At 40.8% G+C, this 21,821-nt stretch overlaps 1 protein-coding gene across 18 annotated transcripts; it reads left to right on the top strand.

Annotated features, from left to right (window-relative positions):
- Positions 1 to 31: 31 nt before the first annotated feature.
- Positions 32 to 18,645, top strand: LOC149911661 (annexin A4-like). 18 transcript variants are annotated; one of them, XR_016463032.1, is made up of 7 exons: positions 32 to 1,719; positions 1,806 to 1,900; positions 2,150 to 2,263; positions 3,180 to 3,236; positions 3,552 to 3,628; positions 6,160 to 6,307; positions 15,674 to 18,645. XR_016463032.1 is itself a non-coding variant. In XM_090133442.1 (6 exons), the coding sequence occupies exons 1-6, from the start codon at positions 1,641 to 1,643 to the stop codon at positions 15,682 to 15,684; spliced, it is 504 nt and encodes a 167-aa protein (XP_089989568.1). In that variant the 5' UTR covers positions 32 to 1,640; the 3' UTR covers positions 15,685 to 18,645. The 18 variants fall into 18 exon arrangements, 10 of the variants coding, with proteins under 10 accessions (XP_089989568.1, XP_089989569.1, XP_089989565.1 ...); XR_016463033.1 differs by lacking the exon at positions 15,674 to 18,645 and adding an exon at positions 6,578 to 7,737; XR_016463039.1 differs by lacking the exons at positions 3,552 to 3,628; positions 15,674 to 18,645 and adding an exon at positions 2,409 to 2,794 and having other exon boundaries at positions 6,160 to 6,236.
- The last annotated feature ends 3,176 nt before the right edge of the window (positions 18,646 to 21,821 follow it).

Raw genomic sequence — 21,821 nt, 5'->3', positions numbered from 1 at the left:
GTCATCACCGCGCGCGTCCCGCGTGGCCCCGGCCCGGCTGCCCGCGGCGCTGCCCCGCGCCGCGCGCCCGCTCCGCTTCCGGGGACCCGGGGCCCGCGCCCCCGGATCCTTTTCCTCCGCGCGGCCTTCCAGCCGCTCTGCCCCCGGCCTGCAGAGATGCCTCGGGTCGTCGTGACCGAAGTGCGGGACCGGCGCGTGGCGGTGTTGAACGTCGTTCCGTTGGCATCAGCCGTCGGTCAGCCCGTCCAGAGCCCTGTGCGGGGCCTTCGTTTCCTCAGGCGGATAACGGGAGGATGCCGGAGCCGAGGGGCGGTGGGAGGGAGGCGGGGACGGGAGCATCCTGCCGTGCCGCCAGCAGCCCGGGGGCCGCGTGCTGTGGGTGCCGGCACGAAGCTCCGCCGTCCGTCAGCACGGGAGCTGCGGTTCTGGTGCAGCAGCAGGAGCTCAGCGCAGCCCTGCAGAGAGCGGTCCGGCAGCACGGGAGGAAGATGACGGCCTGGAGCGCGAGTGCCTCAGCAGTGTCTGCAGCCTGCGAGGAGCCGAGCCGGGCTGGGGAGAGGAAGGTGTGGGAGTCCCGGGGAGGGACGCGCGATGGCAGCGTTATTGGCAGGATCAGCTGCTTCCTCCACCGCTCCCGACGCCGAGCACTGGTTTCCTTTGAGAAGCAGCCCACTGTCACATCTGTGGGGTTCCGCAGGACACACAGGCATGGGGTAAGTTTAGGTTGGATATCAGGACAAACTTCTGTGCGGAACTTCTACAGCCGTGGGTGGGATCCCCCTGAGCTCCCCTTCTCCAGGCTGAGCAGCCCCCTCTCTCTCAGCCTCTTGTCATGGCAGAGGTGTTCCAGTCCCTTCACCATCTTGGTAGCCCTGCGTTGGACTCTTTCCAGCATGTCCAGCTGTCTCCTGTACTGGGAGCCCAGAGCTGGACGCTGTTCTCCAGCTGCAGCCTCCCCAGTGCCGAGCAGAGCAAAAGGAATGGTGCAGAATACTGGTCCTTACCTGCTACAAGAGAAGTCAGGACTAGGGCTATGATGGGAGCGCATTGCTTTATGATTGACGTGGAGAACTGCTAGGAAGAAGGCCTGGTGGGCCTGAACACAGATGCCGGGTGGTCCAGCTTTTGTTTCACTGGAAACCAGGTACTCCGTGGGCAGCAATATGGAGATATGTTCTCCATGCAGTTGTGCCCCCGTGGCTTCTTTCTGATATGCTTGGGAAGTCCCACTAGAACAGGCTGCCGTGTGAGACAGAAGTGAGAGAGAAGCATCAGTTGTGTGGGTGGAGTTTTACTATCTCTGTGTTCACATCTTTCATGTTTGTCTTCTTTTTTTTTTCCAGTTCAACTCTGCGTGCGTCGGTCTGCCTTTGCTAAATCCTTTTCTTGTGGCCTTAGGCAACAATCGAGGGGGTCTCAAGTTTCAGCGCTGAGCAAGAAGCGCAGGCTCTCAGGAAGGCCATGAAGGGCTTTGCTAAGTTGATCTCCCTCCATGGTCAACTTTTATTTTTTCCCCAGCACTGCGAATGGCTGCTCTGGTGGTTTGATAGAGGGAAGCATAGCTGCTTGCACTGCTCTGCTGCACAACTGCCCTAAAAATTGTTGGAAAGTGGAAACAGAACTGCCCTTCGTGTCCCGAAATGCAGCTGCTCTGGTGGCGTGGGTCCTGGCAGCTTTGTGTGCATCGATGTAGTCCTGGAGCTGTTGAGAGCTGGCTGTGTGAGGGACTGGAGGTGGCACAAGACCAGAGGGCACTTCTGATCCTTGTGCAAGCATCCTGACTAGCTTCCATTTGTTTCTTGCAGGCACGGATGAAGATGCCATCACTGACGTCTTGACCAAACTAAATGTTTCCCAGCGTCAGCAAGTTCTGATCACCTCTAAGAGCACTACTGGCAGGGTGGGTGGTCTGCAGAGATGCATGAACGTGGTTGTGTCACTTGGGCGCAAAGTGAAAAACGACCCAATCTCTACAAGAGAAAGGTCGGCAGAGACTTCACCTGACCAAGGTTGTTTTGTTCTTGTTCAGTTCAGAGCAGTTGTTGATGCAAGGAGGGTTGGAGCCTGAAGAGGAGTGCTGAACAGCTCAGTTCCTCTGTCCTCAAAGGCCGTCCCTTCTGCCAACTCCTTTCTCCTCTTTGCCTTCTAGGATTTGATTGATGACTTGAAGTCGGAGCTGAGTGGGAATTTTGAGAGGGTGATCATTGGGGTGATGACTCCCACCACCATGTATGACGTGCACGAACTAAGGAGGGCTGTGAAGGTTTGGAAATCTTCCTTTTGTATTGCTTAAGTTCTGGCCAAGGACTTACTGCTTTGTTATGCATGTCTTCTCTCTCTTAAAGAAACCTGGTTGCACGTCACAAGCAGGTGCTGGTATCTTAAGTCTTGCCTTGGTGATTCCCTAGGGAGCAGGAGCAGATGAAGGTTGCCCAATGGAAATTCTGGCTTTTCGCACCAATGGAGAGATTTGTGGCATTAATGAGAACTACAAGCTTCGTAAGGAGTGCAAAAGGCTCTCTTGTCAGTTTCTTCCTGTCTGCGCTTCTTAATTGGAGGCTGTAGCAGTAATGATGATGGCTGGAGTGCTGCAGTGCTGCTGGGAGCCCTGGGCACAGTTCTGTACTTAGCTAGGTTACAGCTGGCAAATGTTGTGGGCAGCACCCAGGTGGTGGCCCTGCTCCTAACGGGTGCTGTGTGTGTGTTCTTGCTGGAATATGGCTGCTCCCTTGAGGATGGCATCGTATCTGACACATCTCCCATGTTTCGAAGGGTCCTCGTGTCCCTCGCAATGGTGAGCCAAGCTGAGGGGAGAAGGGGGTGAATGTTCAGAGCTGTGGGCACAGCTCTGCACTCAGTGGTGAGGAGCTCCAGGCTGGCTTTTTCTCACCCTGTGTGTCCCATGACCTCAAACCCAGCCTCTCCGGGGAGGGAACTCTGACTCTGGGTGTGCATGAGTGCTGTGGGCTCTTCTTTAAATGTCCCAGTAAAGTGGGTTGCTGCTCGTTTCAGAAGGAAGCCCAAAGTACATCTGAGCTGCATTTCATTTGTAAGCTAGTGTTCCCTTTGAAGGACTCCATTATCCATCCCCAGCAGCTTTTCATGAGTGGGGAATTCTCAGGAGTTGCTTCCAGTAGATGCTCTGGTGAACTGAGTCTTCTATCCTTGTGTCTTTGCAGGGAAACAGAGATGAAGGAATGTATGTGGATGATGCCCATGCTCAGCAAGATGCTCAGGTGCGTAGTAATGTGCTTCCCAATCTATTCTTGTGCAGGTGATGCGTGGTGAAGAGAAGCCAGCCTGTGAAATGGAAATAATGTTTTTAGCCTTGTTTGCAAGTCTCTAATGAGAGGTCTCTCGACAGGCTGGCTACTTGGCAGGGGCAATGAGATTTTGGCTGTGGGTTGCCGTGCCTGGTAGGTGCTTGTTGGAAAATATCCGTGATCTAGACAAGTACGTGCCAGCAGTGCTCTAGCTGCAAGGGATTTAAGATCTCCTGTACGCCCAGTCTTCTCCATGAGCCTTACTTTGTCACCCCTAATGTCTTGAAGTGCCTGTACGAAGCGGGGGAGAAGAAGTGGGGAACAGATGAGGTGCAGTTCCGTGTACAGAGGATGGACATAAACAGGTATCACCTAGTGAGAGGTAGGACCCCTGCACAGTGTCCTGGGTTTTTCTTTCCTTCCTTGTTTGTGTGTGATGCTTTTGTAGGAGCTCTGTAGCTGTCCAGTAGATGTGAACTCTTCTGAGGCAGCAGGTGTCCTAGAGAGAGCCCCATTGCATCCATTCCATTCTGGCTGTTTTATTCCCTCCTGAGACTGAAAGGGACTTGAGAAACCTAAGTCCAACTGGCTGCAGCTCCAGCATGGAAAGCAGAGATCATGAAGTGTGACTGCCATTGGGGCAGGGGGGAGAGGAGCTAAGAAACTTGATTGGCAGCACAAAGCAGCAGGTCTTGAAAATGGTACTAGCTGTGGTCGGCCAATTTGCAAGACTGTTAGCAGTGAAAATGAATTATTTCTGTGGGGCGATCCTGATTTAGCTGAGAGTGCTGCAGGGATGAAAGAATGTTCATGCAGTATACGAGGAGCTTGTTGCAAAGCGGTCCTTTGAATCTCTGTGACTTTCTGCCATAGTTTTTGATGGTACAGAGGCATTGCTAACAAGGACATAACAGCATTAAATCTGAGATGGTAGGCAGTTATTCAATAGATTGTTTAGTTCTTGTTCAGCCTGTGCTTTTTGTTGTTGTCTGTCTGCTATTCAGCTCAGAATACAGAACTATTGTATTTCTCATAAATGCTTAGCACTCAAATATGGAAGTGCTTCACAGGCATTAATTTTTGTACCTAACAAGTTTTACTATGAAGCCGCGAGTGTCTTCATCATTATTTAGCACAATAATTGCAGCAGTACAACAACCAACCTTATAAAAAATATTACATGCATTATTTTTTTTTAGCTCATCAAGGAAAGGGTTCTGTGAATCTTTACCTACACCTAGATCTACTGTGCAGTATACAAGATGGATACTCATCTGAAATATCTAGTGCTGTATCTATATGCAAAGTGTCAACCTAAATTTTTGGCTTTACAAAATTCTGATGACTATATTTTGCAGTAGATACATTTACAGCCTAGTTGTTTCTTCATTTCTTTTTATTTCCAGTACTTGAATGTATTATAGGATTCTATATGGGTTTATTTGTGTGGCAAAGATCACCTTTCTTTGTTTACTGCTCCAAGGTACTCGTTTTATTGAAAATTACTCATGAAGACTTATGATGTTTCTCTGAAAATGCTGAAAATAACTAAATGGCAATCTTCAACATTTACCATTAGAAAACAAATGGTTTGTGCATGAGATGAAAAGACAATAAAATCTGTTATGTTAACAGATAGATATCATTTACTTTTAAGCAGAGTACTATGAAATCTTTTACCAAGAGGTACAAAATTACAAAAGAAGCACTGAATTTACTTCAGTCATTTTTAAATTTTACTTGAGAGTCTGTCACGGAGTTATCTAGATCAACGTGTGCCCTCGACAGGGGGCAGCAAGCCCATAGGCCCCCTGGCCCAAAAACAGGACGGAAAAGGGGGAAGGGAAGGGAGATGGGAGCTGGGCCCAGAAACCAGAACAGCAGCAACAATCTAAGGAGGAAAACTTAATTTTACTAAACATGATATCGGAATGCAAGATAACACAATATAATATAATATAATTGAAATTGAGGCTAATAAATCAAATAAGAGAGAGAGAGTGTCCGAAACTAAAAGGCCTACTTTGAACTGAAGGCACACGGTTGGGGAGCAGACCCACACACTGCTAGGCAGTGAGCAAGAGAGCCAGAGAGCAAGATCCCATGACTCCCTCCCATGGCTTATCTTCCTCTCTGAACATGAAGTCCCCTGGGATGTGTAGTTCTTCCTTTCTTCTGAGAACCAGGCATCCAGAAAGATGTCAGTCCACGGAACTGGAGTATTAACTCTTTAATTACCCGTGCTTTACATGATGTTTGGTGTGGAATACCGATAACAAAATTATAAAACCATGACAGAGTACTGTGTTTTGTACTTTTTTGACTTCCAAAGTCAAAAAAGAGCTGATTTTGCTGTGGGAGGTAACTATGGTTAGGAGAGAAACTGTGTGCTCATTTTCCAGAAGGTAGTACATAAAAAATAAAGAAAGATCTTTGTATTCCTGGAAATTTGAGAAATTGGAGGGTCTGCTGTAGGAAATAGGATATATCAGTGTTTCTGTTTACAAGACAGTGACTGCTGTTTGTAATCTGTTAGAGGATGGGTATCTTGTCACAGAACAACCCTTTTGGACATCTTTATAAATGTTTTAGTAACTGAGCAATGGATCAGTGATGCAAAATACTTTCTTATCTAGCAGCAGCTCTTATCTGAATTTACTGTATCTATTGTGGAGAAAGCACGAGGTTCCAGTGCTACAGTGTTTGTGTTGTGAGCACTACAAAACTTTTTAAAACCACTGTTCATTTGCTCAGTATCAAAGAAAACATTTTAACCAAACTTAAGTGCTAACTAGTCACTCGGAGGTCTTCACTACCTAAAATTTTCCTTCATAACAGAATCTTTACAGTGTATGAGATAGAAATAATAAAATAATTTTCTTATTCTTTCCCTTAGGCATTTCCTGGAAACACAAACTCTGATAGTGTGGTCCGACATGATTTGCAACACCCAGTCATTGCTCGCTATGTACGTATAGTTCCTTTAGATTGGAATGGAGAAGGCCAAATTGGGTTAAGAATTGAGGTCTACGGTTGCTCCTACTGTAAGTTTTTCCATTATATTCCTTTAAAAAAAAAAAATGTAAATAGAAACTGTCTTTGAATTTCAGATTAAATCTGAATCTCAAGTGCTTTTTGCTAAAATGCATGAAGATATTCCAGGATTACTAATTGTAATAACTGGAGCTTAATTTAATATTTACTGTATCCTTTATTCTGAGTTTCTAGTTAGCTCTTCTATAGGAAATACAGCATTAGAATTAGTAAGAGTGCTTTGAAATCACTACTTTTGATCTTCAAAATTGTTTTTGCAGAAGACTTGAATAGACCAGTTGAGGAAAAGATAGCATTCAGATACATTTCATGCTGGGTCTTGAGAGGGAAACAAGACATAATTCATTGCCTGATGACAAAGATAAAAATAAAACAAGTAAAAATTCAATTGAAGAAGCTCATCTTGTCTAAATATGACATGTTTTTCAGAGATTTTTCCTTTAATATTTGAGTATAACTTTAGAATCTCTTCTAAAAAAAAAAACGAGATGAGCAATGGTGCAAGTGGTTAAGAGCACAACAGATCAAGTTTTAAGAAAAGCAAGTGTAGTTTCTAAATACCATTCCTTGAATTTGATCCTGTGGGTGCTTACGTGAAGTCCACATGCCTGCAAACTGTAAATGTCTGATGTCCTATTTCTATGCAAATTTAGTACAGTATTCTTGTAGGTGTTTTAGGGGAAATAAATACTTGAGATTTATCTTAAAAAAAAAAAAAAAAAAAAAAAAAGTTAGAACAAGTTAAGAAGCACCTATATTGAAGACTCTTCCATTGACATCAAGTGATTTAAGGCCTATTGAAACACTTTGTCATGGTAACTAGCAATTATGTTAATTAACTAGCAAAAATATCTTGTGATTTCTGTTGTTTTGACTTGGCTATGTGCTTTCATTAAACACTATTGAGAATCACATTCTGGTATTATTTTTCCTATTTCCATGCAAAGAATTAAAGCCTCATTTTAAAATTTAGATTAAACTTAGATAATTTTTTAACAGCTGAAATAACTTAGCTGAAAAATCAAATCAAACTTGCTGCGGTGTTGGTAGGGCTGTGCTGGGGGAATTCATGGGTGTTGGATACGTTTGTAAGAAAACACATTGTATGTGTTATCTGAGGAACTGTAGGTTATCCTACAACAAGTTGGTTCTTGTTCAAAAAGGTAGTGATCATCTGAAGTATTAGGTAGCACTGTGTACAAGGCTCTTAATGAACCAAATTTGCCATCACTCTATTAAAATATTTTATATGCTGTTTTAAGTGTAGCCAACACTATAACATGGTTGATTTCACATCATGATTACATTTTTTTACATTTAAGTATATCTACTTTGAATACAAATACAAGTATATGGAGACAGAAACCAACTTTTTTTTTTTAATCCAACACTTTTTTAAACAACAACAAAAAAAAGAAAATATTTTTAAGTTGTAGGTTTTTTTTTTTGTTTTTTTTTTAGCCAAAAATATTTACAAGCAAAAGGTTTTAGGTTTTTGTTTTGTTTCCTTTTTTTTTTTTTTTTAATTAAATTGATATCTAATGCACTGTAAGCACGTTACAAGATGAATTTGGAGTCTGAAACTAAATGTGAGGAAAAGCATAGTTGGCTAACAAAATGAAAAGTTGTCTGCTTGAAAGACTGCATATTTCTGGAGAAAAATAAAACACATCTATCAAGGAAATAATGAATCAACTAAAAAAATACTGATAAAATTTGTCTTCACAGACAACTGAAGTAAGAAACCTAACCTTTTGTTTTCCTCGAAGAGAAGCATTGAACTGCTAGTATTATAAGTTATTTCAGTATTTTGTTAATGACATTAATAATAATGTTTTACATTTATATGTCTATAGGAACTTTTTTTTTCTTTCTCCTCCCAAACAAACAAAACAAACAAAACAAAGAAACAAAAAAACCCTCTCCTAAAATACTGTTAGATTTTAGAAGCAGGAATCAGGCTGTCCTTGAGTCAGTATGCTGAAACCAGTAGACAGCAGCAGCGCAGTTGAGAAGAAAAGTTCACTGTCTTATGACTTCTTGGAAAAACAGAATAATGTTTGAGAGTTCCAAACTTGTTTTCAAATGCATTATTTGGAGCAACTTATGTAAAGTTACATTGTTCCATAGATATGGAATTCAGCAGGAGCAAAGTTTTTAGCCCTATAATTAGTATTGTATATTGAAGCATTGTCATTAACCAGTGAGATTTGCAGATTAATCCTGCTGTCAGTGAAGAAACTGACTGTATAGATAAGTAGCAATTTTTTAAGCCTGATTAAAACATGGGCATCTAATCCAATTTGTGAAAATTTTTGAAACATTACCTAAAGCAAAAGGTTGCTTAATACCTTACAATCATATATTTTTCTTCAAGTTTGTAGGTTTATATTGAATGCAGTCTTTTATTTAGAGAATATTTGAGAACATATTTCAGATGTAGAACTTGCACATTTTCTCATAGTAAAGGTTTAATTGGAAAGTCATAAACTTAGTGCTTAAGAAAAATATTTCATTGCACAATACAGCAATCTGGTTATTAGTCTCAGAGTATTAAGAACTCTCATTAAACCACATATTGAAATACGTGGTCATTAATTGCCATATTGATTTGTTCTTATTTTTCTTGAGTATGCTGATAAAATACACATTATTTTTTGTGTGTCAGAAATGGAAACTACATTCTTCCTTACACAGCAATGTGAATTAAAAAAAAGGTTCAACTTTAAAAGAGAATTAGAGATGACATCTATTCCCTAGAGAAGTTTGTAAAATTACAAAATATTTCCTTTCAAGGTGCTCTTATTCATTTAATTATTTGCTTGCCTTCTTGCTTTGAGATTTTTCTATGTTTGAAACTGCAGATGAGATCTGCGACGTTACTTTCTAATAGATCTCTCGGAAGTCACAAAAATTAATTAATTAATTAATTAATTAATTAAAGGCTCCCTCTACAGTAAGATTGAAAATGTTCTTTACATTTCTCTCTGTGAATAAGTGCTGATGTCAAATTTAGAAAAGATTTTAACTGTGTGGGAAGAGAAGCAAACAAAATATTTAACATTAAAAAAAAATATACTGTAGTCAACGGGAGTTGTAGCTTTCATTTTAAAATCATAGAATGACTTATGTTGGAAGGGATTTTAAATATCATGTAGTTCCAATGCCCTCACATGAACATAGTTATCAACCACTAGATCAGGTTGCCCAGGGCCTGATCCAGACTGGCACTGAATGCCTCTAGGGAAAAAGCATCTGCATCTTCTCTGGGCAACCTTTTCCAGTCCTTTACCACAGTGAATAAAAAATTTCCTCCTATCATCTAACCTAAATCTCCTTTCTTTTAATTTAAAACCATTCTTGCCCGTTCTCACTAATAGACCATGAAAAAAGTTGGTTTTCTGCCAGTTCATAAACTCCTCTGAAGTATTGGAAGGTCGCAATGAGGTCTCCCCAGAAAAACAATCCTCCTCTCCAGTATAAACAAGCCCAACTTCCTGAACCTCACGGGAGAGGTGCTCCAGCCCTCTGATCATCTTTGTGGCTGCCCTCTGGACTGATTCCAACAGCTCCACATCTTCATTGTCTTCAGGGCCTAAGACCTGGGCACAGTATTTCAGGTGTGACTTCACAAAAACAGAACTGAGGGGGACAACTTCTTCCTGTTACCCAGTTGGCTGCCCTTCTTTTGAGGCAGTCCAGTATACTGTTGGCCTTCCAAATTGCAAGTGCACAATGCTGGCTCACATCCAGCTCTTTATCCACTAGGACCCCCAAGTTCTACTTGACAGAGCTGCTCTCATTGAGTACTTCTCCCAGTCTGTTCACATATCTGAGATTGCTCCAACCCAAGTGGCAACACCTTACATTTTGGTTTGATGAATCTCATTTGATTTTACATGAGCCCGCTTTTCAAGCTGTTCCAGGCGATTACAGATATGGAGTGAAGCTGTGCAGAGAGAAAATTAGAAAAACCAAAGCCCAGTTAGAACTGAGCTTGGTCATTAAGATAAAAGACAACAACAAATATTTCTATAAATATATCAACAGCAAGAGGAGGGCTAGAGAGAACCTCCATGACTTGTTGGACACCGAGGGCAGCATGGTGACCAAGGATCAGGATAAAGCTGAGGTATTAAGTGCTTTCTTTGCCTCAGTCTTTAATAGTAAGACTTGTTACTCCCTGGGAACACAGCCTCCTGCACTGGTAGATAGGGATGGGGAACAGAATAGGCCCTGCATAATCCACGATGAGATGGTTTTGGACTTGCTCCAGAAGCTGAATGCTCAAAAGTCCATGGAGTCAGATGGATTGCATCTAGAGTGCTGAAGGAGTTAGTGGATGTGGTTTCCAAGCCACTCTTCATCATCCTTCAGCAGTCCTGGCTAACCGGGGATGTCACAGTGGACTGGAGACTGGCAAATGTGACACCCATCTTCAAAAAGGACGGAAAGATGATCCTGGTAGCTCCAGGTCTATCAGTCTCGCCTCAGTACCAGGGAAGATTATGGAACAGATAATCTCAGGAGACATAATGGACCAATTAAAAGTCAACCAAGGGATCAGGCCTAGTAAGTATGGGTTTACAAATGGTAGATCATGTTTGGCAAACCTGATTTCATTCTATGACAAGGTGAGCCATTTAGTGGATGAAGGTAAGGCTGTCGATGTGATCTACCCGGACTTCAGTAAAGACTTTGACACTGTCCCTCACAACATTCTCATGGAGAAGGTGGCTGCCCATAGCTTGAATGGATGTATGCTCTGCTGGGTGAAACACTGGCTGGATGGCCAAGCCCAAAGAATTGTGATCAATGGAGTTGAATGTAGTTGGCGGCTGGTCATGAGCAGTGTCCCCCAGGGTTCAGTACAGGGGCCGCTTCTATTTAACATCTTTATTAACAATCTTGATGAGGGGATTGAGTGCACCCTCAGTAAGTTTGCAGTCTACACCAAATTGAGAGGGAGTGTTGATCTGCCAGAGGGGAGAAAGGTGCTACAGAAGGTCCTGGATAAACTGGATTGATGGGCCAAGGTGAACCGTGTGAGATTCAATAGTGTCAAGTGTCAGGTCCTGCATTTTGGTCACAACAACCCCAGGCAACCCTATAGGCTTGGGAAGGAGTGGCTGAAAAGTTGCCTGTCAGAAAGGGACCCTGGTATATTGATGGACAGTCAGCTGAATACGAGCCAGCAGTGTGCCCGGGTGGCCAAGAAGGCCAGTGGCATCCTGGCTTGGATCAGGAATGGTGTGGTGAGCAGGACTAGGGAAGTAATTTGGCCCCTGTACTCAGCACTGGTGAGGCCTCACCTCGAGTACTGTGTTCAGTTTTGGGCACCTCAATACAGAAAGGACATGGGGTGCGAGCAGGTCCAAAGAAGGGCTGCAAGGCTTGTGAAGGGCTTGGAAAATGTGCCGTATGAGGAGCGACTGAAGGAATTGGGCTGTTTAGTCTGGGGAAAAGGAGTCTGAAGAGAGACCTTATTACTCTCTTCCAGTACCTGACAGGTGCTTACAGCAAGTGCAGGGTTGGTTTCTTCTCACTGGTGACAGGATGACGGAAAATGGTCTCAAGTTGTGCCAGAGTAAGTTTAAGCTGGATATCAGGAAAAGCTTCTTTACAGAAAGGGTTGTTAAGCACTGGAATAGGCTCCCCAGAGGCAGGGTTGAGTCACCTTTCCTGAATGTGTTTAAAAACCATTTGTTTACTGTGCTCAGAGACATTATTTAGCAGAGGGTTGTTAGAATTAGGGTAAGTTTGGTTAGGTTGTGGTTGGACTTGATGGTCTCTGAGGTCTTTTCCAACCTGAGCACTTCTATGGTCAGGCATAGTCTATCCTTGATGAAGCTGTGTTGGCATTCTTGAATCACCCCCCTCCCCTTTCTTGCACATGCCTTAGAGTAGATTCATGGAGGTTCTGCTCTGTGATCTTCCCTGGCACAGGTAAGGCTCACTGGTCGATAGTCTCCCAGATTTTCCTTTCTCCCTTTATTAAAAATGGGAGTGATGATTCCTTTTTCCACTTGCCAGGACCTTCACCTGACAGCCATGAATATTCAGAAATGATTTAGAGTAGCTTGGCAACCACATCAGTCAGTTAGTTCAGGACTCTGAGATACATGTTGTCCAGCTCCAGAGACTTGTCCATATTTAGTGTCATAAGGCAGTGTCAGACTTGCTCTTTTCTGACAGTATAGGAGGCATTTTGCCCCCCATCCCCTTTGTAGAGTTTCAGGTACATATAATATATTTAATACACTCAAAAGAGGGGAAAGGATCTTTACATTTGCAGTGACATAATTTAGCAGAAAGCAAGCCATAGGAAAAATTTATCAAAAAGCAAGTCATAGGAAAGAAAGTAATGTTACAGAAGGCAAAGTATCCACTGAATTCATTAATGCAAAGCTGATGGAATATTTATATTCAAGCTCTTTTTGAGACATAGAGTAAAGAGACATGATAGATAGATGTCTCTCGTCATGTTCCCATTTATGAATTTTTTAGACAATCAGCAAATTCAAGGCATCTGGAGGCTATGACAACTACAATATATATTGTATTTTATCACTGATTTTTGAAGTTCATAATAAGCTCCTGCAGAATCATTGCCATACGAATAGTTCCTTCAATCACAATACTGCAGCAGATTAATGCATACAAAACAAACAAACAAACAAACAAACAACAACAAAAAAAACAGTAGCATTCCTATTGAACAGTCTTTGACAGCACTTTTTAAGATAAGAAGGAGAGAAAAGAAGAAAAATAAACAAGTCAGACCTTATCGTTTTATGAAGAAATGAACATTTTTTATGGAGATTATTTACTCCTTAGATAGTACAGTGAACAAAATCTTGGTCATGTGAATATTTACAAGAGAAAAAAAAATTAGACTTGGAGGTGCTGTTAAGGCTTAAGCCATAAGTATTTGAAAGGAATATTTACAATAACTGTTTTGAAAATATTGAAGTGCTAAAAATTAGAGCTTGAACAGATTTTGACAAGTTAATCCTATTTGCCTGTAGTGACTTTAAGTGAAACCATTGTTCCTCTTCACTATTAATTCCACATTCATCAGCTGTATTCATCATTAGAAAAATTTCTGTGATACTTGTAATTTCCTTTGCCATTGTCATGCTATTGCTACCAACTATTCATATCTCCATCACTCTCTCCTATGGTTGCCATATGTACTTCACAGAAACTCCATTCTCTCCAAAACTATATATTACATCAAAATATCACAGGGAATATTTAAAGTAGATAAGAAAGCCACTATTTAACTTGTGTGGAACCTAACCAATTTTCTTTTGTCCAGTGCCACTAGATAGATATAGTGGACATTTTGTTTCATCAGCCTATGCTCACAAACAAACGATCAAAAAACTGATGAAGTGTCTTGATGGCCACTGGAACTCCCTATGCTGAATGAACTATATGTCCATATGTATGTAAACATATGAATACATATTTATTCTTTTACACTTTTTTTTTCCACCTAAATTGTGAAGATACTTATGTGGTCTCATAATCCATGTAAATGGTTCTTTGCCAACCTCTCATAATATTTTATTACTCATAATAATAATGTTCACTAAACTGTCTTAATGAAAAGATGGACTTCTATGACCATAGAAGTGATGGAACTGCATAAAAATATTAAATGATAGATAGGAAGAAACATTTTGAAGCATATGTTTTGTCTAATCATGTTCTCATATTTGTAGCAACTGTATTAAATCATTGTAATTAAAATTGTTTTTCATTTTGGAGAAAAAAAGAATCACAGATTTGAGAAAATTATCAGCAGTCACTGTAAACTTAGTAGCTTTGTTTGTGACAGTGAATAGAACACTTAAGAGTTATCCGAAGCATCCAACCCTCTTTTTCTCTGTTTCTCTTTAGATATTTTTATTCTGGATATTTCTACAATTTCTATGTAATTGATTTTCAGCCAGCATAGTCACAGTTCAACATCTGCAAGCATAGCTTGGTATTTACTTTTTCTGATATTACAGGTGCATGTCTCAGTACTTGTATTAAAACAGTGGAGAGTGAGGGAAATGAACTGTGAAAACATTTGAAGATCTCTTTGAAAACATGCTCTGTTTGAAAGCTTAATTCTTTTCTAATGTACTCTCTAGCATGTTTTTTTTTTTTTCTTTTTTTTTTTCTTATTTGTTTTTACATAGAGGGGACTTCTTATCTTGAAGATCATAAAAATTGGTGATTTTCCTCATTTGCTCCATGGTACTCCTCAAACAGTAGAGTTTTGCAGATTTAGGATCAAAAATAACTTTTTTTTTTTTTTTTATAAGTATTTAAAGTGTGGGTTGTTTACCTACTCCCCAGGAAGAAATAGTTGTGATTGTTTCTTTGCAAGTGTTTGTTATTCTGGTATGAAAGTAAGTGAGAACAGACTTCAGCTAATTTCTTATCTCTAGTGGTTAACAGTAATAGGTATGGGTCTATTTTGGTTCTGGCTGTGTCCAGCACAGGGCACCCCAGACACACACAGCAGCCCAGCAGGCCCTGTCATCAACTCAGCACCTAAGAATGGTACAATTTTTAAATGAAATATTAAAATTTAACATATATTTTTCATTCTTTTAACATATATTTAGTCTGATACAAAAAATGTTTTATTTTTGTATCAACTTCTTGAAACCACAGCAAATTGAGCAGTCCATTATTTTTAAATGTCTAGCTGTAGTGAAGTTACTGGTGGATATTCTCAGGCACCACAGGTTTGTGATCTGCAACAGCAATGTGTATCCCATACAAGTACATTTGTTATGCATCAGTGGATGCATAATCAAAGTCAGATTTAAAAAAAATCTATTTTACATGCATACATATCCCACCAAAATGTTCAGTTGCATACTCAAACATTTTTCAATTACACTTGAACACTTTTTTAAATCATTCAGCATTTCCTTTAGAAGAGTATGTATTGCTAGTTCATTTTTAAAAGATTTTTTAAGGTTTTTTGATGGAATACTGTATAATCAATGAATGTACAGATGTTATAACAGAATCACTGAATGGCCAGGGTTGGAAGGGACCTCAAGGATTGTGGATCGCCAACCTCCCTGCACATGCAGGGCCACCAACCTCCCCATTTAATGCTAGACCAGGCTACCCAGGGCCTCATAAAATCTGGCCTTGAACACATTCAGAGATGGGGCATCCACAACCCCTCTAGGCAGCTGTTCCAACACCTCACCACTCTCTCTGTAAAGAACTTCCCCCTGACATCCAACTTAAATCTTCCCTCCCTCAACTTCAAACCATTTCCCCTCGTCCTGCCATTATCTACCCTTTCAAAGAGTTGACTCCCCTCCTCTTTGTAGACTCTCTTTAGGTACCGGAATGCTGCTAAGAGGTCACCCTGCAGCCTTCTTTTCTCCAGGCTGAACAAGCCCAACTCCCTCAGCCTGTCCTCACAGGGGACGTGTTCCATCCCTCTGATCATCTTTGTGGCCCTCCTTCAGAAAAATTGATTTAGAAATACTAAATTTTTTTTTATGGGACACTTGGACTTTGTTTATCTTTTAGAAAGTCACAATAAATTAAATAAGATTTAAATACATTCCCTTAAATATTTTCTTTGCTCTGAAAGTAATGCTTCCCATTTATCAAATTGTATCATCATAATCTTATATAATATAGTTTCCATTTAAATAGAATAAGTTCTAAGCTACAGAAGATTATTTTTCAATGTAGTCACCATGACTAGCTATGCATTTTTGGTGGTGATTGAAGAAGGGCTTGTATGCTGCGCGTATTGTTTAAAAAAAAAAAAAAAAAAAAAAAAAAGCCTGGAGCAGCAGATTTGATCCACTATTACTGTCACCACTGCTGAAACACACCACCTAACACACTATGCTAACACTGACTGTTAAATCTCTGTGAATATTCATCAAGTATTGAAGAATGTCAATGGATGCTGTTTTTTCCACATGGAGGAATTCAGTTATATCTTTGTTTCATGTGCACTTCTGTGTCAGATATAATTTTCACAGACTGCCACTATGCTGCCATCATGGCAACAAAATCTAGTGGGATATTGGTGGGAACGTTCAATCTCTACTGTTATACTACTGATGTCTACCTCTGATATCATGGGCCAACAAAATAAAATAGAAGGCATTGCTTTCAGAGCAGCCTTTGCATGAGAAATCTATAAATCTTTCCTTTTCACATAAGTGCTTATGTAACTTCTAGATTAGAAAATTATTTTAATAAAGGAACCTCAAACTTTTAGAAGAATGTATGTAATTAGCGAGTTCTGAAAATAAATATATTTTTTTACATTATTAATTGTTTTCAGCATTTATTTTTCCAAACAGAACTTCATATTTCTGTATTGGTTGCTGGAAAAAGAATTATTGCTTAATTCCTTGCATGGTAACATCTCTATTTTTCTTTTTCAGAAACTTGAAGAGTGGATTTTTAATTCTTTCAATATAAACATGTTCTTACTTCCTTTCTTCCTTCGTTTTCTCTCTCCTTATTTTTCGTTATTTCTCATGGTACATAGTTGCCCTTTTGGTTCTAAGTATATTGAACAACTTGAGAGAATAACTTTATAAAACTATAGCTATAAAAAAGTTCTTTGTTACCTAAAAGATCGCATCCCTGGATGTGTTTAAAAACCATTTGGATGTGCTGCTCAGATAGATGATTTAGCAGAGGCTATTTAGGGTAGTCAGGTTAGGTCGTTGGACTCAATGATCTTTAATGTCTTTTCCAACCTGAGTGATTCTGTGATTCTATTTGTTTAGCCGCAGCTGGCATTTATGTAGCATGCTTTTATTTACGGATGCTCTTGCTTAGTGATGCATGTATAAGTGTGTCTGTCCCCCCATCACTTTACCCCTGTGTACATTCTCTTCAGGTAGAGAGAAAAGCGGTGATTCTGTTTCCTATGAAGACTAAATTGCAAACAATCATACAGACTGTTACTGAACTAAAGAAAACTGAGTTAGTTGTGTTGTTTTTGGTGACATCAGTGTTGCCATGGTACCAGAGGATCTCAACGCACCCCTTTTGCTTGGGTACTTCTTATATTTTTTTCTATGCCTTGTATAGATGCAGAAAATTGTACCATTGAACTGTCCACTGGACTAATGGGGTAAGTGGGACAGCTGTCCCTTCACCGCTGCTTCATAGCTTCTCTTCTTTGACTCGTTTCCTGAGGAAAGCCTCTGAACGGAATACAACTTGCAAGCATTGGTTGTTGGTTCTTTAGGTTAGATTCAGTGAAGCTTACTTATATCTGGTTAATCTGGGGAGGATTGAGATCCTCTGTATCTCTGTCACCTGTTCCACGTTTGAGCACCCTCACAGTGAGAGCCTTTTCATTCTACTAAGTGTCACCCTGGGTAGGGACACATTTCACTAGATGAGGTTACTCTAAAGTGCCATTTAACTGGACCTGGAGCTCTTCCACTGATGCATCCACAGCTTCTCTGGGCAGCTTGTTACACTGCCTCAACAGCCTCATAGTGACAGATTTCTACCTTAATTCTAATCTAAATATATCTTTGAATTTAAATTGTCCCCATTCTCCTGTCACTAGAGATCATCAGAAAAAGTCTTTCTCCATCTTTCTTAAGCCCACTGTATGTATCAAAAGGCTACAATAAATCATCTCCAAAGCCTTGTCCAAGCTAAAATCTCACAGCTTTTCTTCAGAGGAGGGGAGTTACATTCAGCTAGATTGAGTCAAGGTTAGATATCATGGGGAAGACAGAGACCCCCATGCTTTCTGGGAACGCATCCTCATGGGGACAGTCTTTTTCTCCCAGCTGGAAGATGTCCATGCTGCAGCATGTGTCTGGTGCTGCTTGTGCTCCTGTCACTGAGCACCTGTGAGAAAAGCCAGGCTTCATCATCTTCCACAATCCCAGTAAGCATCTGTAGGTAACACTCACTTTTTTTAATACTGATTGTAGGCAGTTCCCTCAGCCTTTGCTGCGACTGCTGGGTGCCCTGGACTCTCACCAGCCCTGGCTGAGCTCTTGCTCCATGTGGCAATGTCTTTTTCATACCAGGGTCACCAGGTAGGGACTTAAGAATCCCCATGCAGATTCTCAAGGTCCAAAAGGGGGGAAAAATAGAGAGAGAAATATGTGTTGTTTTTGTTGTTTTTGTGAGTTCGTTTTCTTAAGTATTACTCATTTTTTATTTATTGAATCAATTGTTCAATATGCCTCATCTTGAAAAGATGACCTTCATGCTGAACTTCAGGCTGCTTCATGTCAGAACCAAAGTCATCTTCTCCACATGAGTAGCCACTTCTGTAACTTGTTTGACACATTCTCAGGGCCCCAGTCAGCTCAGGTCCTTCTGCTGGATTCCTTCTGTTGTCCTGGCACAGCAGCTCAGAGAATGCTGGTCTCTGCCTTCCCCTATTCCTGAGGACTTGGGGAAGAAGAAATGACAGATTTTGGCAAGGGAAAAGGATGGAGATGCGAAGGATGGTCTCACAGGAGCTTTTGTTGTCAAAAGAATTACCAGGAATGGCCATGTGAGCCTGCAAGGTGGTACTGGAGTTGGGACTCCGCCAGCTAGTGGTAAACTTATGGGATGGATAGTTTGGTGCCAAGACAGAGGTGGCCATCTGGGGAGAGGTGGACAGGACCCTGCCTGGCCACCAGAGCACACAGCTAGTTTGAGCTGAAGGGGAAATACTTTGTCCAGTAAAGATCCCAGTAAATCCTGGGAAAGCATCCTTCAGGAATAATATTGCAATATTTTTTGGAATTTTGAATACTTCTTTCTTTCCAGACTTTTTCTGATAATTTGAAAATTTTACACCAATCTATATAAGTCGATAATTATTAAACTTGCTTTTAGCTTTTACATTATACAGTTTTTAATTTTTTACTTGTAAATTTACTTTCCCTCTTAAAAGCTCAAAACATATCCTGACTGTGTTTTATCAAAAAATATATAAACAGGTAATTTCTCTAAAATTAGAAATCTGTTACTCAATTTTCAGGCACATAAGAAGCTGGCTTATCTACAATGTATCTTTCAATTTTAATGGATGTTTGTGAGTCAAAGAATCAGTGGGATCGTATCTAAAGTATGCTTCTGCATAATCTTCACACATTAGCATTAAAAATAATCCTTATACATACCTAGGTGCAATTTTCCTTGATTTTTTTTTTTTTTTTTTTTAAGAGAACAACAGTAGTTCACAGCTTGAAGCAAGCACAATATTAAAAATCATAAAATAAAATTACAATAGTTTTTCTTAACATTGTTTCTAATAAGTTGCATAACTCATCAGAAGATATAAAAATCTTCACGTGGAAGATACATTTATTCAGTATATTCTATCATTGCTGTTTCAAAGTGTATTAGTTACTGTAAGCTTTCAGGTATTATTTATTTTTTCCCCTCAAGATTTAGCTTTTTGACCTCAAACATTAGTGAAAGATGCAGTCAGGATTAGCAGGTTCTAAACTGTATTGACTTTCAGGGAAAAAAAAAAGCACTGAAGTTTCTGTTCAGATTCTATCTGAAGAGACTGCTGATCAGTTCTTTATTAGAAAAATTTCCATTTTTAGTGAACTTTTGTCATAGGAAATACAGACAAAAATAATAGCTATTTAATAATATATTACAAACTACCAAAATAAAAACATCAGAAGAAAGCTAGAAATTACTTCATCAAAACTTACTATAGGAAGTAGTGAAATTGAAGTAATTGAAATTAAAGTAATTGAAAAATTCCTTCTTCAAGTCCATACCTCTCCAATTTTGAGATAGGGATGTGATGAGGGACCATGTCAAAGGCTTTGAAGAAGTCGAGGTAAATGACATCGTCCTTCCTCTGTCCAGTGATACCGTCACTCCATTATAGAAGGCCATCAGATTGGTCAGGCAAGATCTGCCCTTTGTGATGCTGTGCTGGCTGTCTCTGATCACCTCTTTATCTTGTAGGTGCCTTCGCATGGTTCCTACTCTATGATCTTCCCAGGTACAGAGGTGAGGATCACCAGCATGTAGTTCCCTGGGAATTTTTCAATGGATTAAGAACTGGTTGGCTGGACATGATCTGTGGTTCTGTGTCAGGGTGAAGGCCGGTCACAAGTGGTGTCCCACAAGGGTCAGTCTTGGGAACGGGGCTCTTCAACATCTTTGTCAATGGTCTGGCCAATGGCATCAAATGCATCCTCAGCAAGTTAGCAGGTGACACGAAGCTGAGCAGTGCAGTTGATACATTGGAGGGAAGGGAAACCATCCAGAGGGACCAGAACAGGCTGGAGAAGTCAGCCCCTGAGAATCTAATGAGGTTGCACTTAGGCTGGGACAACTCCAGGTATTTATAAGGGCAGGAGGAAGACCACCTTGAGAGCAGCCTGCAGAGAAGGACTTGGGGGTACTGGCAGATGAGAAGCTAGACATGAACCATCAGTGTACATTTGCAGCCCAGAGGGCCAACTATGTTCTGGGCTGCATTAAAAGAGGAGTGTCTAGCAGGGAGAGAGAGGTGATTGTTCCCGTCTACTCAGCTCTTGTGAGGCCCCATCTGGAGTACTGCATCCACACCTAGGGCCCTCAGCACAAGAAAGACACAGAGCTCTTGGAACAGGTCCTGATAGGGCTGCTAAGATCAGAGGACCAGAGCACCTCTTGTATAAAGAAAGAAAGGCTGAAGGAATTGGGCTTGTTTAACTTGGAGAAGAGAAAGCTCCAGAAAGACCTCATTGTGGCCTCCAAATACTTGAAGGGAGCTTATAAACAGGAAGGGAAAGACTGTTTACATGGGTGTATAGTGATAGAACAAAGGGGGATGGTCTTAAACTGAAACAGAGGAGATTTAGGTTAGAGGTTAGGAGGAAGCTTTTCACTCAGATGGCGGTAACACACTTGAACAGGTTGCCCAAGGAGGTTGTGGATGCCCCATCCCTGGAGGCATTCAAGGCCAGGCTGAATGTGGCTCTGGGCAACCTGGTCTGCTGGTTGGCAAACCTACCCGTGACAGCAGGGTTGAAACTAGATGATCATTATGGTCCTTTCCAACCCAGGCCAGTCCATGATTATATGTAAGCAATGCTCACCTTTAATCACCAGTGCAACACAATATGAACTTCTAGGAAAAAATAAATAAATTCTATTCCCCCATTATCAGAGAAGGGATCCTGTTGCCCCTTCACTACAGCCAATTTTAGTGAGGTTTGAACAGTCCCTACTTTCAGCATTCTTTACTTCATTCTTCCCCCCCTCGTTCCCTTTTCAAGCTTTTCTCCCTTTTGATTTCTTTCTTTTCCACTTTCTTCTTAAGAGTTCTTCTTGCTTTCCTTTCCTCTTGGCCTTTAATAAAAAGAATTTTCCTATCTAGATGTTATCATGCTTTTTTTTTTTTTCTCTCCATTAAGGTAGGAATAATCTTGTCTATAAATAGTGATAAGCATTTTCAGCATCACAGTGCATGTGTAGGCTTGTTCAGTCAAGAAATCAGACGATAGGACCAGCAGAATA

This window comes from Phasianus colchicus, unplaced genomic scaffold (assembly GCF_987193195.1).
Source record: "Phasianus colchicus unplaced genomic scaffold, bPhaCol1.hap1.1 HAP1_SCAFFOLD_60, whole genome shotgun sequence".
In the NCBI taxonomy this organism is placed as follows: domain Eukaryota; kingdom Metazoa; phylum Chordata; class Aves; order Galliformes; family Phasianidae; genus Phasianus; species Phasianus colchicus.
This window is presented reverse-complemented; position numbering and strand designations above follow the sequence as displayed.

What these genes read in the sequence shown, in the direction of transcription:
- LOC149911661 (XM_090133439.1), top strand. Translation starts at nt 1,641, where the DNA reads ATGCAGCTGCTCTGGTGGCGTGGGTCCTGGCAGCTTTGTGTGCATCGA. An exon ending in AGCTGTTGAGAGCTGGCTGT is followed by an intron (nt 1,720 to 1,805) that starts GTGAGGGACTGG and finishes TGTTTCTTGCAG; the next exon opens with GCACGGATGAAGATGCCATC. An exon ending in ATGCTCAGCAAGATGCTCAG is followed by an intron (nt 3,237 to 6,159) that starts GTGCGTAGTAAT and finishes TCTTTCCCTTAG; the next exon opens with GCATTTCCTGGAAACACAAA.